This window comes from Ceratina calcarata, unplaced genomic scaffold (genome assembly GCF_001652005.2).
Source record: "Ceratina calcarata isolate Rehan_Ccalc_2016 unplaced genomic scaffold, ASM165200v1 scaffold369.2, whole genome shotgun sequence".
NCBI lineage: Eukaryota > Metazoa > Arthropoda > Insecta > Hymenoptera > Apidae > Ceratina > Ceratina calcarata.
In genome coordinates, this window is record NW_017160008.1 from 184,677 (window position 1) to 198,424 (window position 13,748).

At 43.4% G+C, this 13,748-nt stretch overlaps 1 protein-coding gene across 2 annotated transcripts in view; it reads left to right on the plus strand.

The window, feature by feature from the left end:
• The window catches only part of LOC108625709 (TSC22 domain family protein 1), an 82,526-nt gene extending 72,254 nt beyond the window's left edge, over positions 1-10,272 (plus strand). The window contains exons 4-8 of one of the 2 annotated variants that reach the window (XR_003389291.1): positions 1,003-1,025; positions 6,423-6,581; positions 7,864-8,218; positions 9,213-9,934; positions 10,061-10,272. Coding sequence is in view for 1 of the 2 variants with exons in the window: in XM_018025914.2 (XP_017881403.1) it covers positions 1,003-1,025; positions 6,423-6,581; positions 7,864-8,218; positions 9,213-9,615 (940 nt within the window). In the remaining variant the exon portion in view is untranslated. Of the gene's footprint in view, positions 1-1,002; positions 1,026-6,422; positions 6,582-7,863; positions 8,219-9,212 lie in introns of both variants that reach the window. The other variant, XM_018025914.2, reaches the window with a different exon arrangement.
• Positions 10,273-13,748: the final 3,476 nt, after the last annotated feature.

A 13,748-nucleotide genomic window follows, 5' to 3' on the forward strand; every position in this document is an offset into this window, starting at 1 on the left:
GTTTCTCATGAAAAGCATAGATGAGCACATAGTATAAAAATGAGAAGAACTGTGGATTCGAGACTTTAGATATCGTTGCACGCGAGATGAATTTACTCCGGATTACCGGAGATTCAATCATCCGGGGCTGATAAAGGAAGAACTTATCCGTGGAATTTCGAATTGAAATATGAGAACGCAAACACCTGCGCGCGGTCAGATTCCATGCGATTGCGTTCGAAATCCGTGGAAGAGAGGAACGATGCCCCCTCGATACGGATCGGCGATCATCCAGGTAGATTCGCGAAACGATCGCGGTTTAGCCTGGGCTCGGGACCGGAGAGAAATCGATTCACCATGAATTACCACCTAACTCTGAATGCGATGCATCAAAATCGAGAGAACCGACGTAGATCGGGTAATAAGGATGGCGGACCGGTTGCTAACTAGATCGATCGATTTGAATCCGAGCCGAGGCAGGGCAAAAACTCTGTGAGGAAACGGCGAAAGAAGTTGCCGACGGGACAGTCGTAACTGGTTGTCGACAATCTCCTTTCAACGCGACCAGAGATCGAATGGTACACACTTAGAACGATCATTTGGCAAATGAATTACCATTATGAATAATTATAATCAATCGAATTTCTCTTCGGTTTATCGTGTCTTATAGTTTGCCTCAAACGGGAAATGACTAAGGGGATGAAATATAAAAATGAAATTGGTTAAGATGAAGCGATTGATTATCTGAAAACACGGTATAGAGGAATTTACTTGTATCAGTGATAAAAAGGAAATATACGAACGGCTATAGATACGAATCTAACAGAAGAACTAGCTAATACCTGCTGTGATTTAACAGTTACTGTAGCGTTAGGCTCCCCGTCAAAGAATTTACGTCTGCTTGAACACCTGAAGTAGAAGTCGGAGGAATGTGTAATAAATTATCCGATTGAAACTGTTTTTTATACCACAGATGACGATGCGGTTCGTTTCTGATAAAAATTGTTGGTTTTTCTGTTGCAGATTAAAAAGCGCCGGCGGCAGAGGTAAGAAGTCCTACAAAGATTTGAAATTCATGTTTTTACTGACAGGATTACGCCGTAAGCTGCTTATTGGGCTTGCGATTAGCGCAGCCGCGTACATACGGCCACTGCCACTGGAGCTTAGACAGTACCTGTTGTACTTCCCACTTATTACTTAATATAATTGGATACATTCCTTTTATTTTTTTTATATAATTAATTACATACAGTTACGTTGCAACTTCTTCAAATTAATTCATTTATATTATAAATTTGAGAGTGTATTTTTTCTTGAACGATAAATTTTTAATGGCTGATTTACCTAATACCTAATCCAGATCTAGCTTCAATGCGACCCCTAATGATTACGTTCCGTTCATAGAAAATTAGTACAATAGGCCTATATAGGTATGCCCAATCACAGTTGTCCCTAATCATATTTATGATTATGACTAGCCCTGACGGAACACATTCAGAGCTACGCATTCGAAAGCCCCCAACCAGGATATCAATTCAAAATCCTGCCCATTCTCCGCTTTCATTCCCTGTCGTTAAACATGATATTCGCCTCTAATAATTTCTGCTTACCTTCCCTCTCTGAATGCCTACTCTTTGAAACCGTATCTGCATTCGAAAAGCGTTCGCCACGTGTACTCTGACCGATAAAAGGGGTTTGAAACTTGCCAAGAGAAACGGGGTCTGCCGAGTAAAAATCATACTTACGTGGCATGCATTGATTTCATACTTAACCCCTTCCCGTACTTTAGCGACTCAGACTCGCGATGAAGATTTTTGCCCAAATATGAATATCGCGAGTCTGACTCGCGACCAGATACTTGGGGCAAACATAAATATCACAAGTCTGACTCGCGACTAGATACGTGGGGCAAACATAAATATCACGAGTCTGAGTCGCGAACAGATACTTAGTACAGATAGTACTTATAATTAGTACAGATAGTTTCTAAATGGCATGGGAAGGGGTTAATAATTATTAAACGAGGCACGTCTATAACAATTAAAACAGAAATGATGAATCATGACATGGCTATTTCGTATCGATCAAGCCAAAATTAAGTGCTTATACGCTATATACCGGATGTTCTCGCCAGTAGAAAGCTACAAAGACCCGCAAGAGGTACGACGTCAATTGGTGCAAACGAGAGTGGAGCAAAGCCGTGGTGTCAACGCCGATTGGAGTTTAATTAGTTCGCATAATGAAAGCTGGCTCACGGCTGGTATATACGTACGTACGTAGGCTCGGCTACCGGCGCGCACGTTTAAAAGGTAGCGGAGCGACGCGACGGACGGGCGACATAAAGGACAGTGAAACGTGTCTAATTAACTTTCTGATTTAAAATCACCCGCGGCATGATACGATCAACGAGCCGGGGCTACGAGCGCCGGCGCGGCGCGGCACCGCTGGAAGCTCTGGCAAGGATGAACGAAGACGGGGACCAGGGCGAATAGAAGGAGAGAGGGTTAGGCAGTTTACTACCGGCCGGGAATATACAAGGGTCACCCGAATTAATTATCCGACACTCGTTTCACCGAACCTCCTTCGACTCCGTCGACGTTCTTCACCGTTTCACGATTTGCTCCTTAAGTGACTTTCACACCGGCACGTCGCGACGCCGCTGTTCGATCAATAAAAAATTATAATTAATTCAATCTTCAATGGCAATTAGCCCAATGAGAAGCTCGAAAGGGTAAAAGACTAGATATTTTTATAGAATTATTGATACTCTTCGCATCTCTTGAATCCCTCATAAATAATAATACGATTGTACCGAGTCGTTCTCAGTCGTTTCTCAACTAATGACCCGCCGGTCGGGTACTGAAATCGAGCGCGTTTAACATTTAGATGAGTGATTAATTGGTGGAGAATAAAGCGGCAATTAAATGCAGATAAAGATGGCATTCCATAGGCGGTTTGACTATCGCTGAGAAATGTGAAATATCGGAAGTGTTATGCGACCGAAGATCGTAAGAACGTGGATCGTAAAGTCGTAGGGAATCACGTTACAATCTCATAAATCCGCGTTTAAGGAAGCTGTAAATTACGAAGCTACATCGCGCGCGTAGACGTTTTCTTCTCGCTTCATAGGAAGTCGTGTTGGACTTGATCTATCCATTTCCTTCTTCCTCGGCTTCTATCAATTACGTTAAAACCGCAACCGTGCTGGCGTGGCGTGGTATGGCGCGGCGAGGCAGCCTCGCTCACCGGTGTTTGCTTATTCGTGGTCTATGTAAACTTGTCAGTTAGGGGAAATTATTGCTGTTGCACTCAAGTATGGATGTAATTGGAATTTCTACCGGAAGGGTTGGACAGAGCTCCGTTGAATAAGCGGGAGTGACAGTGCGTGCAACGCAATTTCGCAGCGAGGAGAGAGAAAGGGGGAGAGAGAAAAAAGAACGAATTAATGAAACATCGTTGAAGTGTACAATTGTGCGTAAGAACCGCCGCCAATGGCAACGGACAAGAGAGGCGTTAATGGACGGCTGAAAAGGGCCAGTTGCGCAAAAAGGACGAGGAGTCCCTTGCGCACGTTAGGTTCCCGTGCGATCAACGGGACACAATGGCCGATTCGAGGACCGGATAGAATAGGTGAGTCGAATGCGTTAATCGGCTTACGGCGCGTTCCATCGCTCGATACGCCGAATCAACGGCTACTCCCCCGAAGAGTCAACGACAGCTATCGCGCGCATTCCTCGAAAGAGCTTTCTTCATCATTGCTTCTGCACGCGTTTAAACGGGATTACATTCACCTAGGAACGCTTAAAGTCCTACTTTTATTTATTTATTTATTTATATACGAATTTGTAAAAACCATTTGTATACAGTAACAAAATAATGTGAAAGTTGAATAAAAAATAAGATAAGACGTATAAAATGTAACAATAAAAAATAATAATAATTGCGACATGTTATATGTAAAGTAAACGATTTATTGATTTAGAGAAAAGAATAATTATATACTTGATGCTCGACATAATTCTGGAGAAAATATCTTCATAGCATTCATCTTTTGACACCCTGTACATTGATTAAAAAATATTTTTCCCATCATTGTAAATACGGAAGATATTTAGGTAGCTGCATTTAAGCGGACTACCCTACAAAATGTGTGATTTTATCTCACCGATAAAATATCAACCGAACAAAGACACGTTGACCAAACGGAATTCCACATACGACCGAATCTAGTTTTCTCACGTCACTGAAAATCTTTTTTGACATGATGACACGCGAAGAGGGATCGGGGCCATCGAAATTCGTAGACGACCGGTGAGGGGAACATCGGACACAGAACCTGTCCATGTTACGCTCGGACCGAACGAGCCACGCACGGCTGCCGGGAAATAGTAGAACCCAGGTCCGTGGGCGTTCAGATATCTACTAGATCGTGAAGAGAACGTTCGGCCCCCTACTGTCACGACACGACAAAATTTTCACGCGTCCCGCTTGCCGGGCGCATCGGTCGACCAATTAATATTCGAACCATCTAATCCGGTAAATCACGCGGAGTAACGCGTTCACGAAATGGTGACGCGAAGCGACAGCCTGGAAAAGAAATGGATCCGATTACCCCGCCGTGTTCCAGTAAGTGGGAGTTATGGCGTAATCGTCGGCCGAATCGGCGCTTGTTTCGTGCTAGGGTTTCCCACCGAGGCGAGGTCCGTGGACACGAGGACTCCTGGAATGTTTGCGACAGTTCGATATTCCATTATAAACGAGGACCGACCTCAGTCGAGCGACGAGACCGATAAATCGACACCGCCTTATTTAGGATAGGCAATAAACGGCTTAACGCTTGCCGCGGAATGCTAAATTGCTGTTCGTCGATGCGTGCGCCGACTTGAATGCCTCGGACTGCCAGTACGACGATAAATAACGCGATTACCTCGTGCTCGCTGTAAGACTCGTAATCGATTGCATTCGGATTTCTAGGCACTCGCGCGCAAATGAAGTCGCGCTCGATCCTCGGCCGAACGGTGATGGAGCACCGGGCACCGAGAGCGGCTCGTAATGAATGGAAGGTTGATTAGGGTCGCGGGGAACGGTGTTCGCGGCAATTGAAATCTCTCGGCCGTTCGATAGTCGCCGATAATTGGTCCCGATCGAGCGTGTACGTTTCGAATGTCTCCGTGGTCGAAGAGTAGCGAATAATTTTCCTCAACATAATACGGGACAAATTTCTCAGCCGTCGCGTATCCGTTGATCCAATGAATATGCTGAATATTGCTCGGTAAACTCGATAATATGTCGGAACAACTTTTCCTCCAAGAGAGCTGAAGGATGTACAAGTCTAAGAGCCATCATCGGACAATCTCGCAATCATTGCGTAGATGGTAATTATGTAACTTGCAATGTACAGGCTTATTATAAATATACGTGCGAGTGGCGGCTGCAAAAAGGATGAATTAAATTTCCCCTCGGGTACGTCACCCTGCTTTTCATTCTGGAACGTTAGAGCGCATCAACGATTATACCCCGCGAGAAGGTTCAGTCTTCTCGGAAGAGGAAGAAAATAGTGTCTAGACGACGAGCCACGGAGAGGAAGATTATACCTACTCGTTGCACCGAGAGCACACGCGTGCGTGCCGTGCTGTGCCGCTGGTGGTAAGGGCACCGCGATAAACGAGAACCAGTCTCCGTATCTCCTGGCAAGTGACAGCCGCCAAGCCGCGTCGACGACGGCTCCGCCGGCGAGTCGTCCAGGACGACGACGAAAACCACCGCGCCGGTTAGTGGACAACGACTACGAGGAGGATCGTACGTGCGTAGGTTATGAGGTAGACCCGATGAGAAAGGGGTACACGGGGTACCATGGGATTCCCATAATCTCGTTTTTTCTCAGCGGCATTCTCATGCCCACTTACCGCGAGGCGGCGCTTCTGATCTATGAATTCCGAATTCCTTTTTTTCCTCTCCCTGTCCCCCATGCCTTCCTCCTTTCTGCTACGGTTTCTCCACCCGCCCCTACCACTGCTCTCTTGCCAACCACCTCGAACCCTGCCGCGCTTCTATGAGCGCCGTGACAGCACGATGACGGGCACACAATGAGGCCATACAGAAAACAGCCGTTTTTTTTTATTCTTACCCTCTCTATGTGCACGCGGGCTCATGTCATAATGCGGAGATTCGGGCCCGTGTATACATACACGCGTGTAATATATCTACGCGCGTGACCCTGCCCGCGTATAGCATACACGCCTGCCTCGAGTGTAACAGGATTCTGTCCGAGCTCACCTGGCACTTCACGAGCTTCATCTCGAGCCGTATGTCCCACCGGGATTCGGGCCCCGCTCGCAATTGAAACTCGAGCGCGACTTTCGTTCACGATCCGTTGCCAACGGATTTTCCCGAAGGACTCCACGTGGGACCTAACAATTTTTTTTTGGTGGTTTCTGTTCCAGCGAGTTGCTGCAGCGTCGGCGTCGAGGACCCGAACGTACAAGAAGCCGGCAGTCCAGGTGGTGGAGGCGGAGCTGGCGGCGGAGTAGCCGTTATACCCGACCGGCCGCCTCTCGAGCTCGATAAGCTGCCACCTTATCATGACGTCGCTCCGAGCCCTGGTACGTATCACTGAGAACCATTAATCAACGTATCGTTATAGTAGAATACCTGAGATGCTCTAGGAGTCCTCGGCTACTTTGAGTACACTGCCGCTTAAAATCTTAGAACAGCGTTCCTCTTCTTCAAATAAGGAAGTGCATTACAATTATAGTTACGTACAGTTTTTTACTGGTTAAACGGGAGACCATAATCACATAAGATCTCTGTCTAATGTTTAAGGATGTATTGGCTATACAGTCAATCCCAAAACTTTATGCACTTTAGAAACACATTTTTAAAAAAAAAAATCAGACTTCTAAAGAACATTGCTAATAATAAACAACCAAAAACAAATTTCGATTTTTCTGAGATTTTTCCAAGGGGTACCCCTTCAATTTCTTCCAAATTTTCGTTTTTGGCCAATAACTCCCAAACCGTTGGAGATAGGAGAAAATCACATGAGACCTTTTTTGTAGAGCATGATGAGATCTACAATTTCTGTATAAAAATTTCTCGCTGGCGTCAATAGTTAACGAGTAATTTGCAAAAAACTGTTTTTTAGTTTTTCGTCAATAACTCATTAAATATTAATGCTAGCGACAAACTTTTATACAGAAATTGTAGATCTCGTCGTCCTCTACAAGAACTTTTCGGATTGACTGTATAGCCATTAGCCATTACATCCTTAAGAAATTTGATAAAAGGGTATATCTAATATTTGAAGCGATAAACAGAGAAGTGAGGCTTATAACGCTTTTCGCCATGATTTTTTCAGAGTCACAGAGTATAATTTCTAAGATTCTAATATTTGATATTGGCACTCTTCCGTAAGACTGAATTTGGCTTGCAACTATTTCCATTGTCTACAATTCTTTCTTTTGCTTACTATTTATTATGTATCTTAAATAATATCCTTAAAGTTGATATTATTTCGGCTTTAAAATATTCTAATAATTATAGGAAATTACAGAATTCTCTCATAGTTGCATCTATATTTTTCATAAATAAAATGAAAACGATATTCAACATTGTACTATTAATGTAATAGCTAATAATTTTTAAATCTGAATGCTTTATCATTGTTTTTACCTAAGGATTCATACGAGAACTACCTCATACTTGGCTTTAAACTCAGTTTTCTGTTTACTTCGCATACAGTTAAAAGCGGGAAGTATATGGTCTCGTATATCACGAGTAGATATATTCAGGTAGCTAAAGCGGCCGAGATTGTACTCATTAATTGACATAAATCAAGCGGGGAACTGGACGAGTCTTGCGGACTCACGTATGATGTGATTCAAGGGCACAATGTGTGGTCGTGGTTAGGCTCGCGACGCGGCGGTGGTACACCGGGAGTCGTCACGACGCCCCTGTCGCTTCCGCAACACAGACGGGCGATGAATCTCCCCGTGGAGAACCACTACACCCACATGCAAACGGACGAGGCGCTATACGCGGAACTGGACTCTCAGGCCGCGAGCTACGCGAGCGATCTCCAGCTACAAATGAGAGGAAGCTCGACGTACGGTACAACTTCCGGCGGGCAGGACGACGAATACCACGAGCTGGACGCCGCGAGGTTACATCGTCATTACGGCGGTAGCAACGGGGACGGGTCCTTGCAGAGGGACACGCTTCGTACGCGGCACAGTAAAAGGTAGATTAATCCATGTAATTAACTTTTTCGCCGAGAAACCGCCTCGTGCTGTTATTCCTTTAGAGCAGAAACCGTGTTCCATGCTTGGACTTAACGTAATGAAATAAAATGACAAATACAACTTTGATATAATTCCTGTTTGAATACGTGAATTTATATTTTTATAATTAATATACGACACATAACTCTTTTCATCAGACGCAAAAAGTAGACAGTTGCTTTCCAAGATTCTTTTCTATTAAAATATACCTCACTGTTACGTTCTTCTTGCGTTTGAATGTGTTAAAACATTTATGCAACCTGTTCCACATAACTAGTTCTCTAATAAGAGTAATTTCTGTAATATCAACAGTGACACACAATCTAAGCGTGTCAAGGGAAATTGTAGCACTTGAATACTGTTGCGTTAGCCTGTATAATTATCTTCCTAATGTTCATTTTGTTACCTAATCAAACATAGAGCTTGATATGAAATACATTATTGAGCATTAATATTCTTAAAAATCTTTTTCCAGTTACGTCTAACATGCTTACAAATATAAAACTACTTATAATGTGAAATGTACTGCTATCGAGAATATATTACGTTTTCTTGTAACGTTCGCTGTTTTATCATATAAAGATTGTAATCGCATTAGTTTTGATAGATCAGACGTTTAAATTTACCGTTACAGCTGTACAGATAATCAGCTTTTTAATACTTTTCGCGTTACATTGATATATCGAAGTCTCTTTAAAATCAGATAATTATAAACTCGTTCAAACAAGCTGCTTAACCGATAAGCCGTGTCCAATCAACAATTCTCTTTTTGTAGCTTCCTGCTACCTCGTCACTTTAAGATTATAATCAACTCGTTTTCGGCGCATCTGTATTAAGTTGCACGTTTTGCTGCACAAAAAGGAATTTGCTTTTGACTCGTTATTATACGGAATGCGACGGTCTTAATTGATCAACTTTTCGATGTTTACGAGCGGAGTAACGTGATATTTCCAGGTTACAAGAACCGGATTACGAGATGTACGAGAACGGGCCGTCGACGCCGGTGCCGCCGGGTCAGATGCAACATCATCATCACCACCATCACCATCACAATCACCACCATCATCACCAGGAGCTGCGAATGGGCAGCAGGAACGGCGATCACCCGTCCTACCAAAACACCGCGTATACCGGAAGCGACGCGGAACCGGACGGTCCAACTTTGAGTAGCGCACCGAGCAGCGCTTACTACAGCGATCTAAGCTCGAATTCGGCGAATCAACAGATGCCCGCAGCAGCGGCCGCAGCGTCATCCGGTAGCAACACGAATCTCCATTTAAATCCGCAGGGCCTGGAAACGCCTCAGTATCGACTGGCAGCGATCAACGAGAGTTCGGTGCCGTCGGATTATATTTAGAACGAAATTCGTGAACTATAGTGACGAGTGAGAAAAACTGTGGATCTTGTGAACGAAGTGCCCTTTCTTTAATTACGACTCCAATGTACGATCGTGATAGTGAAGGATCTAAGTTCCCGGTGACAATCGAAACTCAGGAATACTTGTATAGGATTGTACAGTCCGGAGGATTGTTCCATTATTTTCCTATACTGAATCGTCAGATAACATAGAGGATGAAGGAGATAGAAGAAACTTTGTATAAATTCATTTTGTTCCCGGTGTCCAAAATCGTAGTGCCATAAATATCCTCTATTGTAATTCCAACGACTTTAAAAATGTAATTATTCTTCTAATTATCTATTGTCTTTGAATATGCATCGTCGCATAAAAGAACAAGAGAAAAATCCTCGTATTTCGTAAACAATGTATTCTATTATATAAACATTTCATATCGCATTTACAGTAGCCTCCAAAGTTCTCCTCTCAGGGAATCACCGTCCGCAAATAACTAGCCTGCAAGTGTACTTATCTTCGATGCATCAAATAATGAGCGACTAAAGAGCCAAATTGATCGATCAATCGAATTATTGTTTAAAATAATTAATGGAAGAATACATGAAATTGTACAGATTATCTTTTAAAAATCAGATTCTAACAAAAGAACGTAGCTAATCAGTTTGGCATCTGCATGATTCAATCTCTAATGCCTCAATGAAACGTTGAAACAGCGGATTCGTGTAATACGAGCTCTGGAATTTCATATCTTTCGACGCGGTTGGACCGGTTGATGGTTTCTTCGCGATCGCGAAATAAGAGGGTCTTTTGGAGAGGTAATGAGAGCACGAAGCCGATTGGAATGAAGTCGTTTCGAGGAACAGGTGTTTCGTACGTATGTAATTTGACGTTTGAAAGCTTTCACTCTGCGCCCTCGGCAACATTTACCTCTGTTCTTGCACTTTTATCGAACATCAAGCTCAGGAATGAACGATTTTTTTACAGCTTAGGTACATACAATCTTTTGTTCCACTCCGGCAGATTTTTTGGAAATATTAAGAAGAGAATAAAAATGGACATACAAGAGACACGTCTCCCTCCACAGATAAATTGATAACACTTAATTATTCTCGTCCATTAACGCTGAATCATATTTAATAATTAAAATATGATGAAATTTAGTCGGACGGAACGTACAGCTTATCAGTGAAAGATTGACAGTCGCGAAATTCACTCGTATTTAATGGGTGTTCAACGAGCGTCGTGCGAAAGTGTTCGTCAGTGAATCGTTAAACAGGATTCCCGGACTTGGTCGCGTCGCCGTTTATCTTCGACCCTCGTTCGACGCTGGAATTAATTCGTTTCACCCGATTCGGCTGGACTCGTTTAATCGTCGCCGTCGTGTTCTCTTAATTACCTTTCCCTCGGACAGGCCCGATTGTTCCTTCGACAGAAACACGAACCGAGGAGGAGACGTTCAGCCCCCGAGATTCTCAGCCGCGCCCGCGTTTACGTCTTTCATTTGTATTTCACCCGCGTTGCACCGGCTTGTCGCCGCGCGATCACCGACACACACTTTCGGCATTTGCTCCTAACAAATGGATTCTCGGTTTTCCGCGATCGATAGAATTTCTCATTTTAATTAACATGAAAACCGTCTGTGATTCATGAAGGTTTGCTAAACAACAAATATATTGAAATAAGAACTAAAAGAATGTTTCAACTAAAAAAAATCGACTTTTGCGATACATATGAGAAAAATGCAGACTGAAGTCTTCAAGGGAACATGAACAATTTTTTTTATTATTCGCGTCGAGCTGATAAATTACCGGACTCCTTCGCACGAAGCGTAAAAGCAAGAGGTTTCGTTCGCCGAAAAACCGTAACTGCGGCGTGGAATCATTCACTCAGCTTTCCATTCAACTGCGAACGCGGTGCGTGCAACAACCGATGCAACAATGCGATATCTCGGGGGCGCACAATAATTAATTGTACCTCCGCGGGTACAATGGGGATAGGAAGAGCTGCTCGGTTGTCGGGCTCGGTGCCGCTGGTGCATTATTTCGCCGGGGAAAAAAATCCCACGAACGCACCGCGCCGTCCAATGGGCAGTGGCTCTTATCGTGGTTGTGTTACATACTCGAACGGGAACGTATTATGGAATTCATTGGTACCCGCGCTTAATTAAGGCCCGCTTTAAGCCTCACCATCGTCTTCCGCATTTAAGCGAATGAGGCTCGTATCGACTCGCGAACGATTCACAGCTGCACGAAGAAATTTATGTCCTGCTCCTTAGCAGCTTTTCTTAGGAGAAAAGAAAATATCTCGAGGAGCGAAGTTATTAGCAAGTAGTGTTCAGATAAGATGATCGATTGGATTGTAATTAATAAATTCATATTGAGAATTATGTCAATAAAATGTACTTAATATGTAAAATCTCAACTACTGTGAAAATTCTGAAAGCGTCTAAAGAGATCTGCGAACTATTGAATATGTAGCGATGCGAAAAATGTTTGCGACTAATTCTCATTCATCACGGAGAGAAGAAAATCACCGGCGCCACGGGAATTTCAGCTCGTTGGATTCCCACAAATTTTTCGATCGGCGAGGAGCCTTCGATAATGGCAATACCGAAAGCGTCGGTCGAACGCGCGCCAAGGATGCGTCGGGAGGTACAAGGTACGACCCGGCCGTAGGGACGCAGGACCCGCCCTGGCTGGACGCGTACCATCTCCTCGTCCCTGCTGCTATAGGATATATAAATTATACATGTAAATATACGGGCGACCGAGTCGAGAGAGATCGAACCGTGAGATATCGAGATATGTGCTGGCGACCCGCACACCTCGCCGCTCCTTCTACCCTCTTCTTATTCGCTCTCTTTGCCTCTTATCTTCTCGCACCGCGCACGCATGAACTCACGCATCCATACCTGTACGCACTTACACAATTGCGCGTTTATACACAATACACACTTGTCTGCGAGTGTACACATACCTACCTTTGTCGCCACCGAAACGTCCTTATCCCACACTGCTCCCGCTAATTCCTATGCATTTTTGGAATTACCTGTGAAATCGCGGCGGCCAACCCCGCGTTCCTCGCAGCGTTCTCACAGCGGAAAAATGCCCGCGGTATGAAACCTGCGCGCGGGCTCAATTGTCCCCTGGCTGCTTTCATTTCATACTGTCTCTGTACAAATACAACACGCGATCAACTTGTGTTAAACGAATTATTAAGATGAAAATTGAACAGACCACGTTTTGACTAGAGAATTACAAAATGTGAAATGAACTGTTCTCGATTGAATTTACATAATGTACTTCGACGATTAGAATAAGTATAGAGAGTGGTGTAAGAACGGTCAGTTGAGTAATAATTCCTACGGCGTGGAAACTGTTACCGATCGACATAAAATCAAATGCGTCATTACGAAACAACGGGAAATACGTGATTTATAATACGTACGATCGATCACGCAGAATCATGAAATCGCGGTTGCCTTATATCGACACGATGATAGGCCGGAATTCAAAGTTGTTTCTCATTCTTAAGATCGTCTTAAGTATTTGCTATCCCTGTCTATCCCATGTTTCCAGTCACTGTCTTGCACAGGAAACAACTGGCGATCTTAAATATGAGTAACGAATACCGGCCAATAATGCCGGAAAAATAATGTATACTGTTATACACAAGTGTGTATAATACTAAGATTTTCTCGTATAAGTGAGAACGTTCCTGCCACAATCGTACGATTGTATTACCATGTCTGTACTTTTATGTGATGTAATGTGTCTTGCCTATAATTTTGTAACTATAAATACAGGAAGAGAGTAGGAAATGTAATATAAGAGCGTTTGGCGAACTGTAACAGAAGCTAATGTAAAAAGAAATAATATGGACGTGTGTGATTGTAAAAACGAGCGAATTATATTTTCATTAGTTAATTACAGGCTAATTAATGTTAGTAGATACGAAACGGTGCTAAAAATGAGTCGTTGTATTTATTTCTCTGTAGCTTTCGTTATTATTGTATCTAGGCACTACTGATACTCATGAATAGAGCCGAGGTCTATTAAAATTTCATCGTGAAAATAGAAATCATTTCCTCATTTTGCATCAAAATTATTATAATATTAACCGATTGGTATCTGATA